At 32.6% G+C, this 27,495-nt stretch overlaps 2 protein-coding genes across 5 annotated transcripts; one reads left to right on the forward strand and one right to left on the reverse strand.

Annotated features, from left to right (window-relative positions):
* Window positions 1–61: 61 nt before the first annotated feature.
* On the reverse strand, window positions 62–25,621 carry LOC139522789 (tRNA-specific adenosine deaminase 1-like). Of its 4 annotated transcripts, none has more exons than XM_071316347.1 (10): window positions 25,601–25,621; window positions 20,038–20,178; window positions 18,980–19,057; window positions 18,400–18,454; window positions 17,949–18,082; window positions 4,403–5,141; window positions 2,305–2,471; window positions 1,594–1,687; window positions 989–1,075; window positions 62–231 (listed from the first exon to the last, which is right to left on the reverse strand). In XM_071316347.1, the coding sequence occupies exons 2-10, from the start codon at window positions 20,165–20,167 to the stop codon at window positions 81–83; spliced, it is 1,635 nt and encodes a 544-aa protein (XP_071172448.1). In that variant the 5' UTR covers window positions 20,168–20,178; window positions 25,601–25,621; the 3' UTR covers window positions 62–80. The 4 variants fall into 4 exon arrangements, with proteins under 4 accessions (XP_071172448.1, XP_071172447.1, XP_071172449.1 ...); XM_071316346.1 differs by having other exon boundaries at window positions 25,454–25,607; XM_071316348.1 differs by lacking the exon at window positions 25,601–25,621 and adding an exon at window positions 23,322–23,343.
* On the forward strand, window positions 15,275–17,058 carry LOC139522790 (uncharacterized). Its single transcript, XM_071316350.1, has 2 exons — window positions 15,275–16,480; window positions 16,952–17,058. The coding sequence occupies exons 1-2, from the start codon at window positions 15,282–15,284 to the stop codon at window positions 16,980–16,982; spliced, it is 1,230 nt and encodes a 409-aa protein (XP_071172451.1). The 5' UTR covers window positions 15,275–15,281; the 3' UTR covers window positions 16,983–17,058.
* Window positions 25,622–27,495: the final 1,874 nt, after the last annotated feature.

Consider the following 27,495-nt stretch of genomic DNA (forward strand, 5'->3'; position numbering starts at 1 on the left):
TGATTGACATAACAACCTAGAATTAATTGTCTTTTCCAACTTAACCCAAATATTCAAACAATTTTGATTTTAAAATAGATTTAATCATTTCCAATATTAAACATGAGCAATTGTTTGTCCTTGTGTTCCCATGTCCCATATGTCTTCAGCAATGTACTCCATGCAGACTGATAGGTAACAGATGCCATTTTACATTCTAAATAAGTGCTGCTTTTATTTTCTACCACAGACCTACAAAAAAGAAAATGTAAATAAACACATTTTGCTGCAATTCAAATAAGTCTACAGATAGACTTGGGCTAGAGATCTATTGAAGAGATAGTCAAGTTGAAGTCCTCCCTCAGAAAGTTTCATGGACATCCTGTATACAGTTAACTTCTTGAATATTTAACCCCCCCCTTTTAAAAAAATGGGGTATACTGTTTAACCTCTGTATGTCCGTTTCATGAATATTTTTCATTGTATCTTTCTCAGGAACAACATCTTAAAGATGTCTAAAATTTGGTTTCAGGTTTATGTTAGTCAGCTTTACCATGTGATGCATGTTTACATTCATCACTCATCAACTTCCTGTTTACTGATAATATACATTTGGGCTGGAGTATCATCAGTGAGCAGTAGCTCGCAGTTACACTTGTTCTAGCACTTATGACCATTGATATGTATGGCTTGTCATAGTGAAATACCTTTCCCATTTTCCTGATTGTTACACTGCCAAAATCAGCTTGTCGACAATTTGTTTTCTTCCTATGAGTAACACCAGAGGTGCCAAAACTTGCCCCAAAGTGAAGCAGGAAATATTTACCTTCAAGAGCATCAGAGTCTATTGGGTTTTTGTAGTTTATTCGTTTAGAGTCTTGTTTTTGTAGTTTGTCCATTTAGATTTATTTAAGCCACGTTTTTAGTTTGTTTTTATTTGAATAATGGGTTTTCATTCTCTTGGTATTTTTTTGTTGCTTTAAAAAATCAATGATATGCATTACATTACCTTAATGATTGGGGTCTCTTTTCTTCAGGTATTAAATCTACCAGTTCACAAAATCTTTCAAATATTGCATAGCTACTGATTATAGACCTGCAATCATAAATAACCCTTGCACACAAAAAGCATACTCTGAACTTCAGCCATCAATATTTTCAAAATTTAGTAAGTTTGCCTTAATTTCAGTTCTAATAAAAAAAATTGGCTAAATCCTGCCACATGTATTGCTGTCTGTTATGAATCTCATCAGTGGCTGTCTTTAGTTAAATCATAGATTCTTGTTGATTTCGTCTTCTATGCAGTATTTTAATATAATTGAGAATAAAAACTGAGAATGTGCCAAAAAGACAACATTCCAACTGAAGAGCAAACAATATGGTTCTTCAACATCCAGAGAAAATCCTGCACCTAAAGGCAGGCTTCAACTGGCATTTAACAATAATGTATAAGAGTTTACTATCGATAGTAGAAGACTAACCATATTCATGATATTGTACAGACACTTGTCTATTGGTGAAGACCTTATGATGACTTTCAATGGCTTTTGGTTTTCTGTCTAATTGATGTGTATCCAACATCTCCTTTCATTCATATCAATAAAAAAAACTTACCTAGATTTAGGACTATTCCAGTTTTTCTTAGTAAATCCTTGTCTTTTACCATTCACTAAACAATCAGTTGTGTGTGGTTCATGCCATACTACAGCTGAAATATAGAACAAAATAACAATAGTCTTCCAAGACAGAGTGGGGGGGGGGGGGGGGGGGGGTGCACCTGCCTCCTCCAAATCAATCAAGTGCAGATAAATCTTTGTTATGGTACCGTACATGAAAATCTCAAAAGTTAAACAGATAAGGAATCAAAATAGCAAAGGCAAGAAAAACCTGTTTGGTTGAATTATATCGTGCTACATGAGTTTGTCAATTTGGTAAATATACTGAAAATCAAACAGATGAAACATTAGAAAAGCATGTGCTTATTTTAAATTAATTGCCAATTAATTCAAAGTTTTTGGGCTATGACCTAGACTTTATAAAAGAGGGTAGCTCGGAGAAATAATCCATGCAATGTATTTGAGAATATCTAAACTTTTCACACTATTGTATAAGGTCTAAATAAAGTATTGTAACACAGTCAAACCACCATATAAAATGCTGTGAATAACAGGGAATATTATTTATGTACAAAAAATACAGTTGACTAGTTTACTGCTGAAATATTGTTTATGGTGGATTTAAAACAAGGAGTCTTATAAACGTTTCAAAACAAACATTTATGATTACTTTCACCTTGAGTTTAAAGACTTGTACTAAACTTAATACCTGCTGAAGATGGGTTGCCATTAGGTACCAGATCTTTAGAATCTTCAAATTGTAGTTGTGACTGCAGCAGCACAGGGGAGTTAACTCTATAACCATCTGGTAAACCAGTCACTCCATCTGATCTGGTTACTATTGCTCTGTACAATGCTGACTTATTATATAAACATCTGTTAAAATATATAACACAATACAATCAAAACTGAACTGATAAAAAGTATGATTTATGAAAAAATAAGTCAATCAATTGATAAAAATAATTTTCTCATGAGATAAGTATTATCAAGTTTTAGGTTTACTATGATCATGAAATTCCCCTAATGTTTCTACCTATGTTATTATACATAGATATGGGTGACTTATTTCATGGTAAGTGTTATCAAGTTTTAGGTTTACTATGATCATGAAATTTCCCTAATGTTTCTACCTATGTTATTATACATAGATATGGGTGGCATCTTTCATGGTAAGTATTATCAAGTTTTAGGTTTACTATGATCATGAAATTTCCCTAATGTTTCTACCTATGTTATTATACATAGATATGGGTGGCATCTTTCATGGTAAGTATTATCAAGTTTTAGGTTTACTATGATCATGAAATTTCCCTAATGTTTCTACCTATGTTATTATACATAGATATGGGTGGCATCTTTCATGGTAAGTATTATCAAGTTTTAGGTTTACTATGATCATGAAATTTCCCTAATGTTTCTACCTATGTTATTATACATAGATATGGGTGGCATCTTTCATGGTAAGTATTATCAAGTTTTAGGTTTACTATGATCATGAAATTCCCCTAATGTTTCTACCTATGTTATTATACATAGATATGGGTGGCATCTTTCATGGTAAGTATTATCAAGTTTTAGGTTTACTATGATCATGAAATTTCCCTAATGTTTCTACCTATGTTATTATACATAGATATGGGTGGCATCTTTCATGGTAAGTATTATCAAGTTTTAGGTTTACTATGATCATGAAATTTCCCTAATGTTTCTACCTATGTTATTATACATAGATATGGGTGGCATCTTTCATGGTAAGTATTATCAAGTTTTAGGTTTACTATGATCATGAAATTCCCCTAATGTTTCTACCTATGTTATTATACATAGATATGGGTGGCATCTTTCATGGTAAGTATTATCAAGTTTTAGGTTTACTATGATCATGAAATTTCCCTAATGTTTCTACCTATGTTATTATACATAGATATGGGTGACTTATTTCATGGTAAGTGTTATTAAGTTTTAGGTTTACTATGATCATGAAATCCCCCTAATATTTCCACCTATGTTATTATACATAGATATGGGTGACTTATTTCATGGTAAGTGTTATCAAGTTTTAGGTTTACTATGATCATGAAATTCCCCTAATGTGTCCACCTATGTTATACATAGATAGATATGGGTGGCTTATTTTACAGTCAATTGGTGAAGGACTTTTGCAATATTAAATTTTTCATAGTTTAGTCATAGAGTTTTTTCACAAACATTTACCACATAAAATCTTTTAATTTTTTTTTTAACACAGCTGGAATTATAGGCTCTCATAATTTACCATGAATGCTAAATGTGGACCAAGATCTGCTTACTCTTTCAGGGCATCTAAGATCACCTCCAGTGTTTTTAGGGGTTTGTGTTGCTCAGTCTTTTGTTTTCTATGTTGTGTTTTGTATATTGTTGTATGTCTTTTGATCTTTTTCTTTATTTTTTTTGCCATGACATTATCAGTTTATTTTTTTGCCATGACATTATAAGTTAATTTTTTTGCCATGACATTATCAGTTTATTATTTTGGTTTGCCATGACATTATCAGTTCATTTTTTGCCATGACATTATCAGTTTATTTTTTTGCCATGACATTATCAGTTTATTTTTTTGCCATGACATTATCAGTTTATTTTTTTGCCATGGCATTATCAGTTTATTTTTTTGCCATGACATTATCAGTTTATTTTTTTGCCATGACATTATCAGTTTATTTATTGCCACGACATTATCAGTTTATTCCCAACTTTGAGTTTAAATGTCCCTTAGGTTTCTTTCCCCTTTCTTAAAAGACACTCAAAATCCTGAAAGAACTTACCTACCAATAGTAATACTGGAGAAATATATTGGAGTCTGTATAAAATGAGTGAGTAGTGCCCCTTGACAACCAACAACATTCCACCTAGATATCTTATCACTACAGGACATAGACAATGTACGCTCACCACGACCTGGTTTAATACGGAACACTCCTAATGTGTGATACTGGTCTCTTTCTCCTCTCATGTCCTGGTTCCCTGTACCAACACATTTAGCTCCTGTTCTACTGATATCATTAAACTTCTCTGCTATTTCAGTGCCCTGGTTCCCTACACAATCACAGATGGCACCAGTTCTATTTGTTTGATTTATACCTGCATCATTTGGTGTTGTTTTATCTGGCAGTTTTTGTCTTTTGCAAGCTAACTTTTCATCCTGATCATGTATTCTTTTCGAACATTTTTTATCCGTTAAATTAATTTCAGTTTTAGGTGAAGATTTTGCTACATTTTTACACTCATCTGGTAAAGAATGGTTCTGAGATTCAAAAGTGCATAGCTTAGATGACTCAAAACCAATCAAATTATCTGTTTCATCACCTGATCTTAGGTCATGACCTTTTTGATCACTTAAAATATGTTTCTCTACATGCATCTTCCTTGGACAATGTCTGTCTTTGCAGCATATCTGACTACTTTCAGAGTCTAAATCAGACATATCTTTGTTATCTTGAGATTCTGGCTTTTTAATTGATTCTTTCTGTTCATTTCTTATTGGGAAAATAGAGGCATCACCACCTGAAGGTTAAGAAAATATAATCAAAGCGCTGTAAGCACTGTAGGCAGTTAACCAAAAACCAAGGCAAACATAACAAGAGGCTGTCACAACGACAGCAAACCGGATTTATTAACATTTATTTGTCTCCTGGCAATATCACAAGAACCATAACTGATGAACGGTGAAAGTGAAAATCGTCAATATCAAATTTGACCTGCATTTTATCATCAGTATCAACATATTAAAATTTGAAAGAGCTTAGGTTGAATGATTCATGAGTAAATGCAACAACATGAATGGAAACGCCATTTTTTTATCTTTCAAGAACCATAACTCATGGACGGTAAAAATCAAAATCGACATTATTGAACTTGACCTCCATTTTGTCATCAGTAACAACATATTAAAATTTGAAAAGCTTTGGTTGAACAGTTCATTAGTAAATGCAACAACATGACTGGAAACGCCATTTTTCAATCTTTCAAGAACCATAACTCCTGAACGGTAAAAGTCAAAATCGTCATTCTTGAACTTGACCTCCATTTTGTCATCAGTAACAACATATTAAAATTTGAGAAGCTTTGATTGAACAGTTCATGTGTAAATGCACGGACACGACTGGAAACGCCATTTTTCAATCTTTCAAGAACCATAACTCCTGAACGGTATAAGTCAAAATCGTCATTCTTGATCTTGACCTCCATTTTTACATCAGTCACAACATATTAAAATGTGGGAAGCTTTGGTTAAACAGTTCATGCGTAAATGCACGGACACGACTGGAAACGCCATTTTTCAATCTTTCAAGAACCATAACTCCTGAACGGTAAAAGTCAAAATCGTCATTCTTGATCTTGACCTCCATTTTTTCATCAGTAACAACATATTAAAATTTGGGAAGCTTTGGTTAAACAGTTCATGCGTAAATGCACAGACACGACTGGAAACGCCATTTTTCAATCTTTCAAGAACCATAACTCCTTAAACAGTAAAAGTCAAAATCGTTATTCTTGAACTTGACCTTCATTTTGTTGTCAGTAACAACATATTAGCTTTGGATGCACGGTTCATGAGAAAATGCATCTCAATCTTTTACAACTTCTCAAAACACACACAAGAGGATGTGGGGTGACCCTAGGGACTACCCCTATTTTTCATTTGATTTTTTATATTGTCCCATACATGAATATATAGGGTTTATGGGAGGGGATCTCGACCGTTATCAAGTTTTCAAACAGGAGGGGGTGGGGGACCCCAGTGACTTCCCCTATATTTCATTTGATTTGTTATATTGTCCAATACATGAATATGTATTGTTGAGGGGTGGGGATCTCATCTGTTTCTAAGTTATCAAACAGGAGTGGGTAGGGTGACCCTAAGGACTCTCCCTATATTTCATTTGATTAGTTCTCATACATGAATATATATGGTTTAATTCAAAGGTGGGGATCTCAACTGTTTCCAATTTCTCAATCAGGTGACTGCAGGGACTCCCCCTTTATTTCATTTAATTTAGAGTTGGGGATCCCAACTGTTTCAAAATTCTTAAACATGAGGAGTAGGGTGACCACAGGGACTTCCCCTATATTTCATACATTTGATTTGTTATATAGTCTTATACATGAGTATATATCATTTATATGGTTAAGGGGTGATGATCTCGAATTTTTCCAAGTTCTCAAACAGGAGGGTGTACAGTGACCATAGGGACCCCCTTATAATTCATTTGATTTGTAATATTGTCCCATACATAAATATATATTGTTTAAGATTGTGGATCTCGACCGTTATAAATTCTCAAACAGAAAGGGGTAGTCAGAGTGGCCCAACGAACTCCACCTATATTTCATATGATTTGTTATATTGTCCCATACATGAATATATATGTTTTAGGGGTGGGGATCTTGACCATTACCAAGTTTTTGTCATTTTGGTCTCTTGTGGATAGTTGTCTCATTGGCAATCATACCACATCTTTTTTTCATATATAAGATTAGAAACTTCCAGCTATCTTAACTGACCTATCAAAATTGAGAAGAAAAAAATATCCCTTGAAATTGCAGTAATATGTTTAACTTGAAAAGCATTTAACATTCATTACCAACATTTATCACTGATAAAAAAAAAATTATACTGTTACCAGGAACATATATATATATTGTTAGAATTGTATTGGATTTTGACATTAAAATTGGTGTACAAAATATTTTCTGCTTTTTCTTTCTTTTACATATATCTTTTGGTTTTAAATTCTAGTGTTTATATTTATTTACCAGGCATAGATGTATTTTGTCACCTGTCTGGATTTTTTTAGTTGATAGCCAAAACCCGGGATTACCCTTATCCGCTTCCGGAATCGGATCCGATATTGTAATCTCGCGGCAGCCATTTTGTTTTCAATGTTGTTTTTGACAGATAGTGAGATACGATTTTACTCGGATTTACACATTATTTACCGGCGATTTTCTGTATAAAGCTAGCGGTTGAACAAATTGAACATCGCTGACATGAATGGTAATGATGAAAATAAGTTTGAGATCGTTTATTAGGAAACTTCGGTAAAAATGTTTGCAAAGTTATTTTTTTTATTTTCTTTCAAGGTCCGTCGGGCGTAGCTAGTACCCACGTAGAAAGTCCGACTGCAAAAGTGGAAGGTCGCAGACCTCGTACCACCGCTAATTTGAACCACTGCGTCCAAATTGAAAAGATACGAAAATTTCGTCTTCTAATTCAAAATTGCCGCCAACAGCCTGATCAGTTGCATGTATGTAACCATTGTAACCCGACTTTCCCATGTATGTAACCATTGTAACCCGACTTTCCCATGTATGTAACCATTGTAACCTGATTCTCCATGCATGTAACCATTGTAACCTGACTTTCCCATGTATGTAACCATTGTAACCCGACTTTCCCATGTATGTAACCATTGTAACCTGATTGTCCATGCGTGTAACCATTGTAAACTGACTTTACTATGCATGTAACCATTGTAACCTGATTCTCCATGCGTGTAACCATTGTAACCTGATTCTCCATGCGTGTAACCATTGTAACCTATCTTTCCAATGTATGTAACCATTGTTACATGACTTCCCAATGCATGTAACCATTGTAACCGATTTCTCCATGCATGTTACATTGTTACCCTATTCTTCGTGTATGTAACCATTGTAATCTGATTTCCCATGAATGTAACCATTGTAACCCGACTTTCCCAGGCTTGTTACAAATTTTTTACAGGATTCCCCATGGACAGCCATGCATGTACAGTTTGCAAAAGATAAAGTCACTATTGCATATCATTTACTTAAGGTCCATGTGTGTAACCAATGTAACCAATGTAACCATTGCTTCAATGGGGGTAACAAAACAAGATACCTATATTCGGGTGCACATTTTGTGCCATATCTAATCAGTTGAACTTATATTAATAGACTACTGAAGTATATATACGTAGTTTAGACTACGTATTGACGACAAACAATATTCCTACGACTTTTGTAATTTGGGAAATCTTAACTACTTGTCTTAATAGTTTTTCGGCGATTAAATATTTCATACATTTGTTCTTTGACATCTTAGCCAAAAGCTCAGGGGATAATAAACTACATAAGGATTCATAATGTGCTCTACTTCCTATGTGCAACTTCAAAACTTTTGGGAAAATCGACGATCATTTAAGGTTTTTCTGGTCATATTTTTTGTAATCCAGAATGAAAAGTATGAAAAAACTGTCCAATAAGTTATAAATAATATAGTAGCCAGCTAGATGATAACAATGGCACGTATTTCAGCATTTATTGGGTAGCACACAAATCCAGGGCGCTCGCATAAGGCAGCTTAACTGCCTAAAAACAATAAAATTTGTTTCATCAACATGTTTTTCAAACATGAAAAGTAGTAAGATATGTTATATAAATTACCTGAGTGTATGAATGTAAAAAGAAGAATAATTTATTCAAATTTTCATTCCAGATTTTCTTACAGTCTTGATTTACTTCTTATTTTAAAATGATCAGTAGTAATAGACATGAGTTCTTCTATGTTCTATCAAGTCTCCATATCTTACTGTTTATTTTTTTTTTAACATGACCAACAGAAAATATGTTTTTCTTAATTTATCTGATAAATCACAGGAACAATATTTATTGCATGTTTCTCAATGTATCTTAAACTGACCACTCCAATGAAGGAGCTTATGGCAATACAAATTTTCCCACTTTAGAAAATATACTGTATAGTCTAGCCCCAAAAATCTCACTAGTTACTAGGGAGTATCAGATTTCTTAAATTTGTTATGATTATTAGCAGACAGCTTCTGCAAATTGTTATCTGTAGCACCCCACTGAGCTTGTACTATGTATAAGAGTGTCAGTGTCAAATATAATCTAACGGTTCTTTTGACCTGGTATTATTATATAAAGAAAAAGAAGGAGAAAGAGAAAGGCAGATGCAAGGAGAAATTAATGATAAAGTTTTAAAGACAGTAATTAATTGGTATGTATTGATTAAAATTTCAAATATATATGAACATGATGAATTATGAATGAATATATTCTGATAAAAAAATAAATAAGAATTATATTTTATTGTACATCTACATTTACTTTTAGAGGAATATATATACATGTTATATGTAAAAATATGTTTTCAGTTTATTTTTTTACTGATATATTTTTGCGGTAATTTCGACTTTTTTGTTTTGGTATTGTTTAAAACAATTTAAGAAAGAAGTTGGATAGGTGCTTCTAAATATATATAAACTTCTTGATGCTATTTATTCATTTCGAATTATAAACATCTATTGATAAATTTGACTGTTTTATAAATGTATACTTATAAATAAAGGGAAGAAGAATGGGAGAGAAGGTGTAAAATTGTTAATTAAATCACACAATATTTATTAGACATTTCATGTGTGTTTAGTCATTGTTATTCTGTACGATTTTTTTTATTGTAGTTTATATTGTTCACAGTTCCAAATATTATCTAACTTCGGAGGCAAAAAAGACCATGCAGATGTTACATGTAAGTATTTTTATTCTTTTTATTTATGAATTATCGGGCAAATATAGATGAATTTCGAACACTTTTTCTGTAAAGTAACACACGTATTAAATCCAGTTTTAAATAATTCAATAAGGAAAAATAGTAGTCCTTTTATGTCACTAAGATTCTTTACACGAACTGAATAAATACAAGCTTAACAAGAACCCTTAAACTTACAAAAACAGGGGGGTGCACTAGTGTATCTTTGTCAAATGTTACTGAACTTTTTAAGTCTGTTTTTATTGTAACACTTTGCAGGGGACATTGAAATACAGCCCCACCCCCTGTATCCGTCCGTCTGTCCGTCCAGTCTTGTTAACACGATCACGCGAACAATTCTTGTCAGATTTTCATAAAAATTCTTATACAATAGGTTAATATTAGCAATATCTCTGACATAAGTTCTTCAATGGTGGACGATCAATATTTAAAAAAAATTCTCCCTTGAAAAAATGAAGCATGTGCAAGATGGGGACTTGAAAAGCTCAACATGCATAATTTGTTTTATATCAAGACTCTAGAGTGAATACATGTAGCACAGTTATATACATGTAAGGAAAGCTGGGTTTAGTAAAATTTTAATGAAATAAATGCTGAAGTTTCCTACATACGCTTGAATAATTTTAAAACTTGAATTCAATGAGTGTTGAATCAAATTATTATCAGATACAAATTTAAAAAAAATAACAATGAGTTTTTTTAATTACAGAATGTCGTCTGTGATTGTTCCAACATTAAAAGGTCTTGCATTTACTGAGGAGGAAGATGAAATTCTGTTGTTGCTCTCTGATTTCATTGGGTTTCTCCGTAGTAAAAGAGAAGAAGCGGATAAAAGCGTACGCCCAGATAATTTAAAAGTGGAACTATCAAAGAGGAATCTATTGAGGACAAGCAATGATCAAGTGTATGTAACATTTCAAGGTATTCTTTTATATACTGCAAATCATATCAACGACTTTGCCGTTTGTAATAATATTATTGGAGAAATTTCTAACATTCTCTGCACCAAAAGAAAAAAAGAAGAAAACATTTCAACACTAGATTTGTACAGAGAAATTTCTGAGCTGAATATATTTGGATCATATAAATATTTGTCAAATGAAAAAGCAATTCAAACTCTTTACGTAAACTATAAAACAGTATTTACTAATGAAGAATGGAGCAAAATAACCATTTTTGAACATCAATTTTGGAAGAACAATAGAACTGAATTAGAGTATGAAGAATCTTTAAGGAGAAAAAAACTTTTTTTGCTGAAGCTAAAACAGGCTGCAGATGTCGGAAAAAAACTCTCATTTGATGGTTCACGTTTAATCTATGAAAATCAGAGACGCAGAGAAGCATCGGAGGTTATCAATGGAGAGACCTTAACACTGCATGGTATTACACATACTTATGATGGAATCACAAAGATTTCTTTTAACGATATTATATCTAATGAGTATACAGTTGTCGCTGCAGAGTGTATCGAGTCTTTATGCATTGACCATAGTCATGGAATTCATATTTTTGTTGAGGTAGAATCAGCAACAGATTTTCAGACATACGATGACCATGCAACACTTTTAAGATCAAATATGCATAAAAAACATGGACTTGTTGTTCCAGAAATTATATTTATGGAGGAAAATATACTTTCAACATACAATTGTAAGAATTGCTCAATCAGCGCAGTACATAAATTTCACATACGTGATGATTACTTTTCCAAAAAATTAGGAGACAAAGTACTTTATGTATCTAGAGAACTTGAAGAGAGTTATACAGACATCTTTACCCCTGACACAATTGATTGTAATGATATAATCTATTGTGAACATTGTTTTAGAGGTATTGCAGGATACATTGACAGGCCTTTGAACTGGCGACAATTTGATTTACTTAAAGAATGGTATGTAGAAGTGCCACTGGAATTTCAAATTATTTTAGGCAGTTTGTTTATAAATAAGGAGAGTCTTCGGAGATCAGATGAAGGTGACAACTATCTATACAGTAAAATTGGACGTTTGTATGCTCTTCTTGATTCTGGACTGAACATTTTAAACAGAAATTATAATGGCATTGTACAGCAGCTTAACACTGAAGAACTTATTGTAAATTATCATTCAATATCAACTGTTTTCTCTGTAACTGGACAAAGTGGTACAACTAGAAGTTTAAAGTCAGCATCACGATGGCTCCAATCATTAGCTGATGTAGACAAAAGATACTATGAAACATTCCTCAAGAAGTACTCATTACAGTATACCACCATAAATGATGAACTTTCAACAAGAAAAGTTTGCATGAGAGACTGTCATGCCATATTGTACTTGGACAATCTAGTTAGATTAAGTGTACATGCTGATCCAGATCCTGGTAAGAATCGAACAAGTCAAATTTGTACTCTGCCGATCACAATTAAAGGGTTACCTAAGGATTCTCGGATTGTAGAAACATGGCACGAGAAAGACTGCACAGGCGGTGACGACTGTCCATGTTTTGAAAGAAAACAACTTGACAAAGATGACCACAACCTTCTTTTCAACTGCACAAAAGATGAACAGATTGCTCTGTACAGATTAAATGTTCAAACAAGTTTTGGTCCTGCCATGCAAATTCCAAACATAGAGAAACTGATAGAAGACTGTTCACAATACTTGGACATGAGCTTTCAGATTGCTGACAAAGAATCTAGTGACATAACTATTGATGATTTAAACAAATCATTGCAGGCAATTTTCCTGCATGAAGAACAATTTGCCTGTGAAAATGAAAGTGAAGATGAAGATAATGCTATGGAAAAGTCAATGAATGATTTAGATATATCAATGATGTCTGTTCTTTTACAAGACCATTTAGAACAGGAGGAGGATGATTTTTTGCCAACACTGTCAGATAGCTATGAGTCGGACAATGAAAAGGATGTATATTTGGCAGAAGATGAATATTTGGCTGAACTTTTACCTGAAGATGAATTTATGGATGGCATCAAACCGTTAGACATTTCATTTGAGGAACCTGATATTTCCACAATCTCAAACATAACTCAAACACCAATGAAAGTTACTGAAATGGAAACTGTCCAATTGCCATCAGTTGAAAAGAAACCAGTAGATCAAAATAACATATTAGCACTTTCAGATGAAACAAACTTGGAACTTTATGAACTGGATGAAGTAAGCCTAAAATTTCAAAAATTTAAGGTCCCACCTCTACTTTGCAAGCATCCTACGCCAGCACAAGGAAGAGATGACGATATAGCCCACCTGAAAGAAATCCTTCTTGATATTTTGTTGAAACTTGGGCGATATCCAGGAACTTTCTTCAAAGACAGAATTCTTTTTGCACCTGACCACAAAATTGCAAAGAACCTACTGACTCTACTGAATAAAGATCCAGTGTTTCGACAATTCTTACCAGAGTTCCCAGTACTCCATCTAAAAAAGTCCAAAATCACTAATTTGTTCTCTGGATACAAAGATGCAGGAATACTTCACCTCATGAAATACATGAAAGATACAGATAAAGAAGCTGATTGGGTAGATTTATTATCATCAAATATTGAAACAGCAGCACGATATATAAAACGACTGGCACTTGCAATACATCTAGCATTTTTCCTGAAATTTGTGTCAACATTAACAAAGCAAGAAGCCAACAACTTAATACAAGACATCAAATCAACTGACCTGAATAACCTACGAACCCAATGGTATGACCGTCTCAGCTCTTTTATGGCAAAGGGGCGGGAAAATAATGCCACATTTGCTTTGCATGATGATTTAATGCAGCATTGTGAAGAAGTTTTTGGAATTAGCATTGCAGAGCGAATGGGAGGATCCAGTGGTTACAACCTTCTTCTTGGATGTGTAAAATCGTCATTGCCATTTTCGTTCTTAAATGGTGCCACATCATATGCCTCTTTTTGTACTGATTTACTCCATGTTCACTACACAGCTGGAACGTTTCACCAAAATATGAAGCAATCCTTGTTTTCAACACCACACAAGGACAGTGATGTGAACTTCGCCTTAGATACACAAAGAGAAATGGACCATCAGGATGCAAGCAAGGGTTTCAGACCTAGATCAACTATAGATTCAGTCATACCAAGAATGGCTATAGTAGATCATTTTACCGATGTGCAGTCCGCAAGAAGAGGTTTGAATACATCTCAATTAAACACAACAGCCATTAATGAAGAAGAGGAGGACATTTCTTTTGCTTCTTCATCTGATGAACAAAAACAGCTCAACTTCAATATCACGGAAAAAGACCTGAAATTCATTGTACCTGTTGCTAAACTAATATTAAGAGTTGGAGCACTGAGTTTAGAAAAAGATTCAATTCCTAAGAACGTCTATGGACAAACAAAGCGAATTTTATCTGATGCTATTTTAGACAAGGAGTCATATAGTGCTGGAAAGTACATGGTCAAGAAGTATGCCTGTCAACAAAAATTGTTCAATTTATCTACTGATGATCTTCCTGATTTGACAACAGTCAAGGGACCAGCATCTCTTCTTCAAAGATTAAAAACATCAAAAGGAGTTACTATCAGAAGAGCAAATATAAAGACAAAAATATTATCAGAAGCTCAGAAGAAGGAAGTAAAAAGAACAGCATTTGTTAAGAGACAAAAAACAATAGCTGACTGCATCAGTTCTGAGATGAATACATGCCAGGCTATAGTAAATCCAGACTGTTCAAAATCTACCATTCAGAAATCTCCAAGTATCAAGAGAGCACTGCAAAAAGTATTGTCATTATGCATACCATGTATTGAACAGCACAAATTAGAGGAATACCTTGCAAGCAATGACATTATTTTACTGAATGTTACAGAAATACCAGCCAAAATACAACAAAACATCAAATATGCAACTGTAGAATTTGCAGGGGTAAAATTTAAGACAACTGCAACATCCGGTGATGAATATTTATCTCATGTTGAGAATGGAATAGTTAAACGTTTTTTGAACGCCAACAATTTCCCAAACTTGCAGAGAATAGTAATATGTGAAGAAAAGTACAGCTTTACTCCTGACGACTTCAAGGCAGCAACTAGACAAAAAAGGCAAACCATATCATCTTCAACCATTTCACATCTAAAGATTGGATCAGAAATGTTATCTGAGCATAAGCTATCAAAGTCAGCTGTTATACAAACAGATCTTGGAAAAAGGCTTATAAGTAACTATCTTGCCCGAAATGTTAAGAACATGAACATTACAAAAGATGTTGTTTTGGATATAGATAGTGAGTTATTCCTAGAAACGTGTACTAAACACAAGATTGATGAATGCTCCTGTCCATACAAGTTACACACAACTCCTGTACGAGCATACTTTTCAAAATCAGGCTTCATAAGACATGAAACGTTAAACCATATAAAACAAAGAAAAGGAGAAGCAGAAATGGCACAGGTTGATTGGTTGTCTGATATAAAAGAAAATTTAAAAGAAAATGAAGCAGTTGTCAGCATCGTAACATCAGCAGATGTTGACAGTCTTATCATTCATTTATTTGCATTGTCCATTCACTGGACGAGACGAAGTGACGGTTCATTCAGAAACAAAGTCTATGTTTATCTTCAGAAACAAAAATCTGAACTGTACTGCATAACTACTATCCTGGAGATTCTAGAGGCACGATTTGGACGACAGAATGTCTTAACGCTAGTGATTGCACTATGCATTGGTGGAAATGATTTTCTTCCAAAATTTCAAGGGATTTCCCACGAGAAATGGATATCTGCAATCTTTGAAACACCAGAAGCTCTTGAAAAATTGGTTGAATTCAACAATGATCCAGGTTCAATGCAACCAATTTCTGCTTCAATTAATGAGGAGGTGTACTTTGAAATAGTCAAAAGGTTGTACGCTACAGCTAGCATTAAATCCGAACAATTGAGTTTTGAAGCTACTCGTCAAATGTCAATTAAACCACCGGGAAAGCAACAAAAACATCCCAAATTTTGGATGCCACCAAAATCGGCACTTGTAAAAGTCACAAAACTTATAAACTGTCAAATCAAATATTTATTCACAGTTTGGACTCATGATGCTGTGTTGCCAAATTTTCTTGCTGAAGGTTGTTTGAAAAAGGACACCGCAGGAAGTATACAATATGATTTTGGGGATGAAATACAAATTAAGAATATCGAGACTACCTTCACCATTCAAGATGACGAACTGAAAAGACTGATTGATGCTGCTTCTATTTCTAGAAAAAGGGAAAAGAAAACAAAAAGAGTCAGATCCATTGAATCAACACCAGTGAAGCCAGAGCAAATAAAGAAAAAGCCGATTATGTCAACTCCCATGTAAGTAATAAAGAATGACTTCTTTTTTTTACTTAATATATAGATAAATGAAGATGTGGTATGAGTGCCAATGAGACAACTCTCCGTCCAAGTAACAATTTAAAAAAAGTAAACGGTTATAAGTCAATGTACGGACTTCAACACTTCATTATGTTTATATATAAGACATTATATAAAAGATGGGATAACAAACAGTGATAGCTGGAGTACACATAAAAAAATCTGTAGTCTAAGAGTATTATTTTAATAAAATACTAATAGATACGGACTGAAAAAAAACTTTTCAGACATGCATACTATACTTATCGTAATGTTGTACCATTTTGTAAAAAAACCCACCTTTTTTCCCATTGAATCTTAAATATGCCCCTTGACTACTTATACCTGTATTTAATTTTTAACATTTATATGATTTATTCCTAATGCAATATAAAATGTGTATATATAGTTATTTTTGTTTTTTATTTTCAGAAAAATGAAACTACAAAAGAAAGATGCCTGATTTTCAGAGAAAGATACAATTCATTATGAACTTTGAATCAAAAACTACATCAATTAAAATATCAATTCATTAGCATTTTATAAATCATTTCAGTATTTGATTTATTTATATTTATAACAAAATTTTAACAAAATTATTTGTAATATCTCAAGCGTTCTAACATTTTTTTTAACTTGTGTTGATAGATCATGTGTTCCAATATTCTTCTCGTATATTTGTGTAAGCATAAAATTAGGAAAATAATAAAGAGAAAATATTGTTTTACCTTTGTTTATATAATTATTGATAAAATGTAATTAAACATGTTTTTGTGTATTTGAAAAGAGACATGTTTGTGAAAAATCAATACAATTTGGAAAATCAATATTTAGGAAGTTAAATTTTAAATAAACATTATTTAATATAATGATAGCTTTTCTACAAAAAATATTATTTGAAGTTATGTTACTTTTAAATATTGACCTATGTACATACATATTGGCTTATAAATGTGCTAATCACTTTCAACATGTGTTTGTCATTTAATCAGTAGATAATCTTAACTTTATCTACAAGCTATCCCACTGTGCCACTGACCATAAATTGTTTACAGAATTCATTAAGCAATTATTTATAACAGTTATTAATGTCATAGTTCTCCAGTACAGATAAAACCAATCCAGGGCTTGTCCTATAAGTAAATAGATTTCTGGGAAATTTTACCATGGAAGCTACTTCAGTATTCAGAAGACACTAATTGTGCATATAATCTATATATTAAATTTCAAATCTCACTTAACCATGAAACTATTTTACTAATCTTTGTAGATGAGATTCATTAAAGCTAATAATACAGCTTATCATATATCTTGATGGTCCAACTTAACATCTTTATTAACTATGTAAACAGAAAATAGCTGTTTTGTCAATGAAAACATTTTCTTTAATGAAACCTGAGATTTTGGATAGAGGTCTAACATTACTTACAAGGTGTGTGACTACAGAAGAAATGGAACTGTACATTCTCCTTTAAATGACATCTCAATGTATCAGGATCTGGCATGGTAAAAACATGACTTCTCTCCCCTTTATACACCATCATCAACTGTTGATATAAATACCTGTATAAAAAATCATTAAACTTACAAACCATTGTTCTTAAAAAGGTCATTAAGTTATAAAAACCATTAAAAGACATCTCGCAATGTGTTGTATAACTTCAATTGGAAAAAAAATGTGTTTATCTATCATATATATTACTGTGATTGTTAACCATTGGATAAACATTGAAGATAAATCAGTAATTACAATTACGTCAGGAATGACTCAATTATAAGTGTAGGCTAAATTTTCCATTTAGTTCATTTTAGCTGAATTTGTCTTTTTGTCATTGTTCATAACTTTTTTAATCTCTCTTATTCTACATGCATATACTTACAATATAAAGCCTCTTCTTGCCAAAACCTCTCCATGACTGTCATTTATAATGTCACCTGTTTAATAAATACAAACACTATTTACATATAACAATACTTAAGACCTTATTTATTTACTTCAATATTTGTCCTTAGGCTATTTACTATATTAGATGACTCAATGACATGTAAAATGTATGTGTCTTTTTCTGTGAAATGAAAATACCATATTATCATTGGCTCAGGGAAAAGGAACCATAAAGCTATGAAGAAATATTATCGACTTGTTTAAGTTTAAGCAATAATAATATAAAATTCTTAAAATGATAAAATATAGATCGATTTGTGTTTAATGCAATTTTCAGCACTATTGTGTAATTTGTTGGTAGTCAATTGGTATTGGTGAAGGCATTCAGCCAGAATGACTGCAGAGAACCATGACGTTTAGTAGGAAAACCACTCCAGTGTCAACACACTAGAGATACAGTAGTTGAACTTCTTAGACATCAAGGCCCCATAAAATGATAAAGTAATCCTTCCCCTTACATATTATTTCTCTAAATGAGCATTCCTTACAATAGAATAATTCAGTGTTTACCTTACCAGAATGACTAAGCTGAGACTTTCCCAAACACTTGGTGCCATTTCCTACTGCTATCACTTCTGGATCAGAATAATCACCTGTTTATACAATGAAATATGACATAAATTCAAAATCAAGATATATATATATATATATATACATTTTAAATCCTACATTGTACTATCTGCCCTTGTACACAATGGATCTTTATATATATACATTTTAAATCCTACATTGTACTATCTGCCCTTGTACACATTGGATCTTTATATATATACATTTTAAATCCTACATTGTACTATCTGCCCTTGTACACATTGGATCTTTATATATATACATTTTACATCCTACATTGTACTATCTGCCCTTGTACACATTGGATCTTTTAAAAAAACATTGTTTAACAATATTCTCAGATAATCCTCATCAATTATGCAAAGTTTCATTAGTATCCATCTAGCTGTTTAGAAGGAGATGTATTTTTGTTATACTGCAATACTGAAATAAACAAATTTGATTATCTCCCCTTTAACATGAATGAATTAGATTGTATTCATGTATGCACATAGTGTATAAACAAATGTGGTATATAGAAAATAATGAATGAAATAACATTCATGACATTAGACAATTACTGACAAATTTCTGACTTAGTGGCAGCTCTAGTCCATGTAGTATAGCAGATTTTTTTTCAAACATTATACTTATTTTCAGTGGCGGATCCAGAAATTTTCATAAGTGGGGGCCCACTGACTGCCTAAGAGGGGGCCTGCTTCCGTCATGCTTCAGTGATTCCCTATCTAACCAACCAAATTTTCCCCATTTTTGATCATGTTGATAGTATTCATGAGAACATACATGGGCTTTTCCATATCATACTGAGACTCGCTCTTACATTGGCTTAAGGAGCTAGCCAAGGGTCTGATATTCAGATTATGTGGTATTAAAGTATTAATTTTTAAGTAAACATGAAATAGACACATTGGTTTTGAATGGTGAGGATGTTAAGGGATATCATCATCAATTTAACAGTATTAAGGATTAAATATTCATCTAAATTTAAAATGAAAGTATGTACTCTTTGTGGTTATAACTATTCCTGCTAAAACTGTCCATTCCTTTCCAGGCTGTGCCTTCCCTTTTTTTGGCAGTTGTTTATATCTTTGAAAGCAAAGGTTTGAAATTCTGTCAGCAAATTCTCCTTCCATTTGTCAGACATCTGTAAAATATATCAATTAACATTGATCAAATATATATTTAACAAAATGTATATATATATATGTTGTGTACAAGATGTAAGTTTAAAAATACGAGTGAACCAACACCTGAAGTGGTGATCGTGCTGTAGGGTAAAAACGAGTGGATACCGCTAGGATGTAATATAATTTGTACAGGGTTTTTGTACAAGTTATAAGTTTTTTGACACCTTACTTCTTGCATCAGGTTATACAAGTGTATCTTATAAAATGTACCAGTGTAATGTTTTAAATTCAAAATAGTACATGTATACTTCAACCTAACATTGAGTGCTATTCTCCTTGTCTTCAAACTGGAAATGAGGATATCTGAATGGTTTAAATTCTAATTTTATTTTTTTCCTTATACTATATGGACCATAATTTGCTATTGGGCTCGTTTCCTATAACTATAGAAAAGTGATAAAAATGTGTATTGCTGTAAGAAAAGTTGTAACTACATCTAAAGATGCCTTTATTTTTATCAACATACAAGTGTATGCTACTCTTCCCTAGAAAAAAAATTGAAATTAACAAATTTTAAAGATTATACGACCGTATTTTTGTGTCGTTTCTTGCGTTACTTTTCGCATCCGAAGTGCATAACGCTGACTGATTTATAGATAATCGTCACAGGCAAATTCGTAACTTTTGCTTTCAAATAATAAAGAACATCGACCAATAAGAATAGTCAGAAGAAAATGCCGAGAACTATAAGTATTTCTGTAGCAGGTGTAAGAACACTAGCGTTACTTTGGTTTCCAATTTCGTAACGCAAATTTTAGATGATGTAATCTGCTTTGTTGTAATAGAATTCTTTATAACAATATGTAAATATGAACTCTCGCGAGATGTTCAAACAGGTAAATCAGAGATGATTTACATTTTAGTTTTGTTCTTCGTAATAATTAAGTTAGAAAATGACGTTATCGTTATGCGTTACATTTCAAACGAAACAGAAGTCCAGTTATTTCCTTTTTTTTATTAAAATTGTTTTTGTCGTTAAGTTCTAATCATTTCCGGTCATACGTGAAACATGTGACTAACATGTGATCATGCCCTTACGGCCGGATGTATGAAATACTAGGTCTAAACATTGTTTTTGTTTCCAACGGGATGTTAGCAAACATAATCTGTAGACTTGTTTCGTCTTGTTTAAAAAAGGAAAATACAATTTTCAAAGAGATTGCGCCGGGGATCTATTATTTTTCCTATGTGCATAATGTTACATACGATCTTGTGGGAAAATAAATGCCCAATGACTTGACAAAATTAATTTCAGATTTGACAGACGTTATAACACACTTTATTTCCAGATAACGATGTAAAGGGTCCTTGGAAAATTCAATAGACATTACGTCTCTTATCATTGTGCCGATGCTCGTTAGATTGATTTTGCTTCAGCAGTAAATATTACTGGATATTTTAGGTGAATAAAGATAATTTAATAAAAAATACATGTTAATATATACCGTTACACTTGGAATGTACAAAGTTGGTATCTTTGTCACAATTTTTAATTATTTTTTTTTATTCATGTTCTGCAACCACTTTTCAGAAACGCAATAAACTTGTCAAAGGAGAAGTAAACTTTTACCATGCATGACTTGAAAGGAAGTACTTTATTGATTTTAGCCCACTAAAGTAGGTTAAAATGTGGAAACCATGTAGATGGTGTACAGGTCACAAGTATCACATGGTGCCTATTTTAAAGATTTTAATTCCAAGTTAAAAGTTTTTTTCTTTACTGGATTTAAAGAATTTTACATTGCCAATGATTTGGAATAAATTGTATATAACTGTAATTTCAAAACCAAATATAAATACATTTTTTTGGCTAAAACATCAAGATACGATTATGGTATCCTGTATCAATGAAGAAAATATGGAAATTTCTGAATAAATTGTACTAATTGTTTTCAAAACAAGCACATATTTAGGAGTTTTATAATACTGTTACATTTAAGATGGATTTTAAGAAAAAGTATACTGTTCAGATTATTTTAAGCAGATTTTGCAATTAAATAAAACTAAAAAAATGCTTTCGGTTTCTTATGGTTTCCTGTCGCGTTTAAAAAAAAACTTTAATTTAACATTGAAAATAGATTTTAAATATGAACATGAAGCAAGTAACTCTAGTAATGGTGTTCATTTATGTCTTTTGAAATATATTGTGCAAAATAAAGAAAATAAAGATTGGTTTCCTGTTTGGTTTCCTGTCACGTAAACGGTGAATCAAAATGTATTATTTTTTTCTTGAAAAACTCAATTGTTCCATTAATACTATTCTAACACCAACACAACCCACAGAATAAAAGTTAAAGTTTTAGAACTTATAAAAAAGGATACAAAAAGAAACCAAAGGCTGAATACCAAATTATGGTCCATATTCATCTCCATACAAAATCTTTGTGTAGTCTTATAATGTTTCTGTATCAATGCTCAGTATAAGACTGTATCATCATGAAGTTGTGAAAATATGACAGAAATATGTGAAGCAAAAGACTCTGTACTTGCATCATCCATTTGTGTTCAGCAGGTCATAAGACACTGATAATTTGTACAAAAAATCTGTACAAATTACAATTTGTACAACATTACAACTTGTACACAACATATACACCAAAATAATGTTAATGTTTCCCTAAAAAGTTATCTGACATAGCATTATCAAGGTTGTTAAACTTCTACTGTGCACAGGGCCCTACATTATATCTTCCTACTACACAGTAAAATTGGTATGTATAACATAGCATTATGATTATTAAATGTATCATTTATATTGTCTGCACTACATGCTCTTTGATCTTCATCATTTTCAGTCCATACTGGCATAAACATTCAAGGTGAATTTGAAAAGATTTCTTCATACACACTTATTGGTAGAATGGACAATATTCAGATAAAACTAAGATGACAGAGAAAGGCTTAACACCTACTTGGCAAATACTTAAACAAACTTGGAAAACTAACGATATTGATCACTCTTTTATTTTGTCAAACTTTAATTTCTGCTCATTGTCCTGGCATTTCTGCAGCGAGGTCAACACTACAAAAATTGAAAAAGTACAAGAAAGAGCACTTCACTTCATTTACAAGGATCACAATAACACATATGAAGACTTACTTTTAAAATAAAAAATGCCATCACTAAAAGTAAGACGCCTTAGAACCATGGCAATAGAGGTCTTTAGAACAGTCAATCATGAAAATCCAGTATACCTCCATCATTGTCCATGATCTTATAAATATTTAAAAATTTGTAAGGGTTCCACGGAACCCAGTGTCTCGCCTACTTTTGCTGTTAATCGCAGACTCAACAAAAATGAGGAAAAACATCAATAAAAATTTCCTTCTCGATACGGTCTTTTGATTGAAAGAAGCTTCCAAGTTTGGTAAAAAATCCAGGATAGTTTATGAATCTAATAAATGTTTTATAAACTTTAACTGCAGACTGTATGTAATGTTAACTGGAAGAAAAACTAAGTCCATTTATAAGTAAAATACGGAAAAAGTGATTTTTTTTTTACAAAATTTACTTCTGCATAATATCTTATGATCAGAAACAAACTTTTGTCTATGTTTGGTAGAAATCCAGGATAGTTTAAGAACATTATAAAAATTTTAAAAACTTAAACCACAGAGTGAATGTTTTGTTTCTGGCAAAAAAACTAAGTCCATTTATAAGTAAAATACGGAAAAGTGGAAATTTATTTTTACAAAATTTTCTTCTTGATACTATCTTATGATCATAAACAAGCTTCTGTCCAAGTTTGGTACAAATCAAGGATAGTTTATGAAAGTTATTAAAATTTTAAAAACTTTAACCACAGAGTGAATGTAATGTTTCCTCGCAGAAAAACTAAGTCCATTTATAAGTAAAATACGGAAAAAATGGAATTTTATTTTTACAAAATTTACTTCTGGATACTTTCTTATGATCATAAACAAGCTTCTGTCCAAGTTTGGTAGAAATTCAGTATAGTTTAAGAAAGTTATTAAAATTTCAAAAACTTTAACCACAGTGGACGCCAACGACGACGGAATGTAGGATCGCTTAGTCTTGCTTTTTCGACTAAAGTTGAAGGCTCGACAAAAACAAAATATTCTTTCAGATTCCAAAATTTAGCTGAAATACATGACGTAAGAACAACAAGGTATTGCTTGAAATCTTTCAGATATTCTGCTGCTAAACTATGGAATGAGTTGCCAAACCACTTTAGAACAGAAACATTTTTTAATTCAAGTCTAATAAAATGATGGAATAGGCCAGTTATGGGATATCGTTTTCAGACGAATCTGTCATGTGACTTCCATCACCATGTGACTAAAATGTATGCATAGAAATTTCCAACACATGTTGAGCAAACAGGTGAAAAAGTTTTATTTTATTCTGCACAAAAGATTTGGGAAATTTAAATCTAAAAGGATGGCCACCCTCCCTCAGGCATATGGCAATCCTGTACTTATGGAACATTAATTATTTCTATTCTACCCTACAAAATGATGAGATTATGAAAGTGCTGGATACTTTTAATAGAGCAGGGATACAGGCACGCCTTCTATCTGGTAAATGACGTCATAAAGGCGTGCAAAATTGACTATCTTTTCCGGTGAAAGACATGATTCCAGAAATGACCTATGCAATGCATGTGCTTAGTTTTATTTATTTCATGTTACAGCTTGAAACATAATAGTGCTGCTTTTTGTGATTGTTTGCTTAGCTTTTTACAATTGGTAAATGCTGTGATTTAGTGTTTATGTTGCTTTTGGCTAAGTGCTTATGCATGTGTATAATATATAGTATTTAAATTAGTGCAGCCTAAATGTGCATGAAATGTACATGATGTATGTTCTATGTCGTTTTGTTTGTATTGTGTATGATTATAAATGTAAAGGTATGTATTTGTCTGTTATAAAAGCTAAGAGAGCTTATGTTTATTTGTAATGTAAAATGCCAATACACCTTATCGCTATTTGTCCGCCATTACTGGATATAACACAGGTTCCCGTAAAAATTTGACGTCACAAAACAAAATATCTGACGCCACAATGGAAAAGTGATTGTTGTATGCGTTAAAAGTTCAAGCGGACGGGGCGGGCGGGTCAGCCGGGATTAGCGATAAGGTGTATTATAAATAAAGCTTTGAATTGAATTGAATTAATAAATAAATTTTGTCTAAATCATAAATGTATTCACTCTATTGTCAAATATTGTATATATATGCATTATTGTATGCAATAACGTAGATTCATTACCAATCGAGAATAATTAACCAGTTTAAAGGATGTAACAGGGAGCCATGAACGATACTTAATAATCTGAAAATCAGTAAATTCTCCCAGACTTTTGAGGCCATAAAAGATCCATAAAATAGAAAAAAACTTTCTATTTTTTTTACTTACCGGAACTTCTGTCGATGTTATAATATTAACAAATACGGATTTATTCCGGGAAATACATATTTTTTTCTAAGCTAGCCTTCTTGACACTGTTGTCCGACCATTCGTTTAATGTGTTTGAGCTTTTTATTTCGGCATTTGATTAAGATCCAACCGTTTGGAATTTCCCTCAGAATTCAGTATTTTAGGATTTTACTTCTCACCAGGGACTTTCTACAATAAGTTTAATGGTATAGAAAGTCCTTGTTCTCGGCCAGAGACATATAACACAGGCGCTTGGGTCTATGATACATTTTTTTTTTTTTTTTTATTAAAATATTCAATTTTCTATATTTATAATACATATCTATCACTTCTGTGCATGTCTCACCTAGTTTCGAGTGATTCAAACGACCCAGAGAAAATACCCAATTTTACTATCCATACTAAGAAATGTTTCTTGTGATTTAAACGACCCAGAGAAAATACCCAATTTTACTATCCATACTAAGAAACATAAGTATGGATAATACAGTTAGTGACACAAATAGTTTAGGTTGTTCACCATTTGTTCACGGTGGCAACTCATATGACAGTTACTGATAAAGAAGTCTATGTTGTTCACAGTGGCAATTTAAAGAAGTTAGTGATAAGTGTTTAAGGGTTTACGTGAGTTTATCTTACCAGTCTTTACTATAAATTGCATATACGGACCAAGTGATGCTATAACTACCATATACGATTCATATACCATAACATCAGCACTCTTTTGCAGCAAGATCCGAAGATTGGTTGGTTAACCTTACAGAAATTCAGACCACACATTCAGAGGTAATTCAACAATGATACTTGTATGCCTGTACTCGTCAATGCAAAACAGAACACATCAACTGGTATGCTTAATTACCTTTAATACACTAACCACCTGTTTAGGAAAAGACGTCTTGATAGAGCCGAATGTACTAAACAGATATCACTGTAACGTTAGCATACCTGGCAGTCATACTCATAAAAAACATCAAATGACATAAATCTCAACCAAGGACCTGAGTCAACTGTGTATCCATGTGGCACTTGTGACCATCCAGTAACATGAGACGATAGAGGAATAGTTTGCGACACATGCAATCAGTGGTATCATGTGTAATGCCAGTCGATGAACACTAAATCGTATAATGAATATGCAAATGACAGTGCACTTGAATTGGATTGTATCATATGTGGATGTCCAAACTATTCAACACTATGCTATTCATTAATACTCAGCACATCAAACCATTACATGATCAGCGTATTGTCTGACACCTCTCTTACCAGTCTAATGTCTTTAAAAAAATGAGTACCTTACATGCTTCAATACCGGATAAAAACATGAACAGAAAACCATCAAAGAAATCTGAAACATCACTAAGATTATTTAATGTTAACTTCCAATCAATCAAAAGTAAATAAGGACAAGTCTTAAATCTCATAGAAATCACTAAGCCAGATATAATCTTTGGAATCGAAACATGGGTAGACAATAAGATCACTGACAGTCAAACATTTATAACATCTTCCGGAAAGACAGAAACCGTGTAGTGGAGGGGGCGTATTAGTAGCTATTAAAGATACGTATATAACAACAGCCGTACCTGAACTACAAACTGAATGTGAAATTGTCTGGTGCAAACTGGAACTCATTGGACACAAAGCCATATACCTAAGCTCATATTACTACCCAAAACATCCAACGAGCATGTCTACTTAGAACTTGGGAAGAGTCTAACCGGAGCGAACAGCATAAAAAATGCTTTAATCATCATGGCTTGTGATTTCAACCTACCAGACTGGGACTGGAAAACCAAATCACGGAAGCCCAATACACAGCATACCAACGTACACCATAAGTTCACTGACATCCTGGAGGATCATGGTTT

This window comes from Mytilus edulis, chromosome 5 (assembly GCF_963676685.1).
Source record: "Mytilus edulis chromosome 5, xbMytEdul2.2, whole genome shotgun sequence".
Lineage (NCBI taxonomy): Eukaryota > Metazoa > Mollusca > Bivalvia > Mytilida > Mytilidae > Mytilus > Mytilus edulis.

Coding starts and splice junctions, on each gene's coding strand:
- LOC139522790 (XM_071316350.1), top strand. CDS start 15,282: ATGTTATCTGAGCATAAGCTATCAAAGTCAGCTGTTATACAAACAGAT. Junction 16,481..16,951: donor CCGATTATGTCAACTCCCAT/GTAAGTAATAAA, acceptor TTTTATTTTCAG/AAAAATGAAACTACAAAAGA.
- LOC139522789 (XM_071316347.1), bottom strand. CDS start 20,167: ATGGAAGGAGAATTTGCTGACAGAATTTCAAACCTTTGCTTTCAAAGA. Junction 5,142..17,948: donor CTTCTGTAGTCACACACCTT/GTAAGTAATGTT, acceptor CTTAACCTTCAG/GTGGTGATGCCTCTATTTTC. Junction 232..988: donor AAGAGACCCCAATCATTAAG/GTAATGTAATGC, acceptor TCTTTTTTGTAG/GTCTGTGGTAGAAAATAAAA.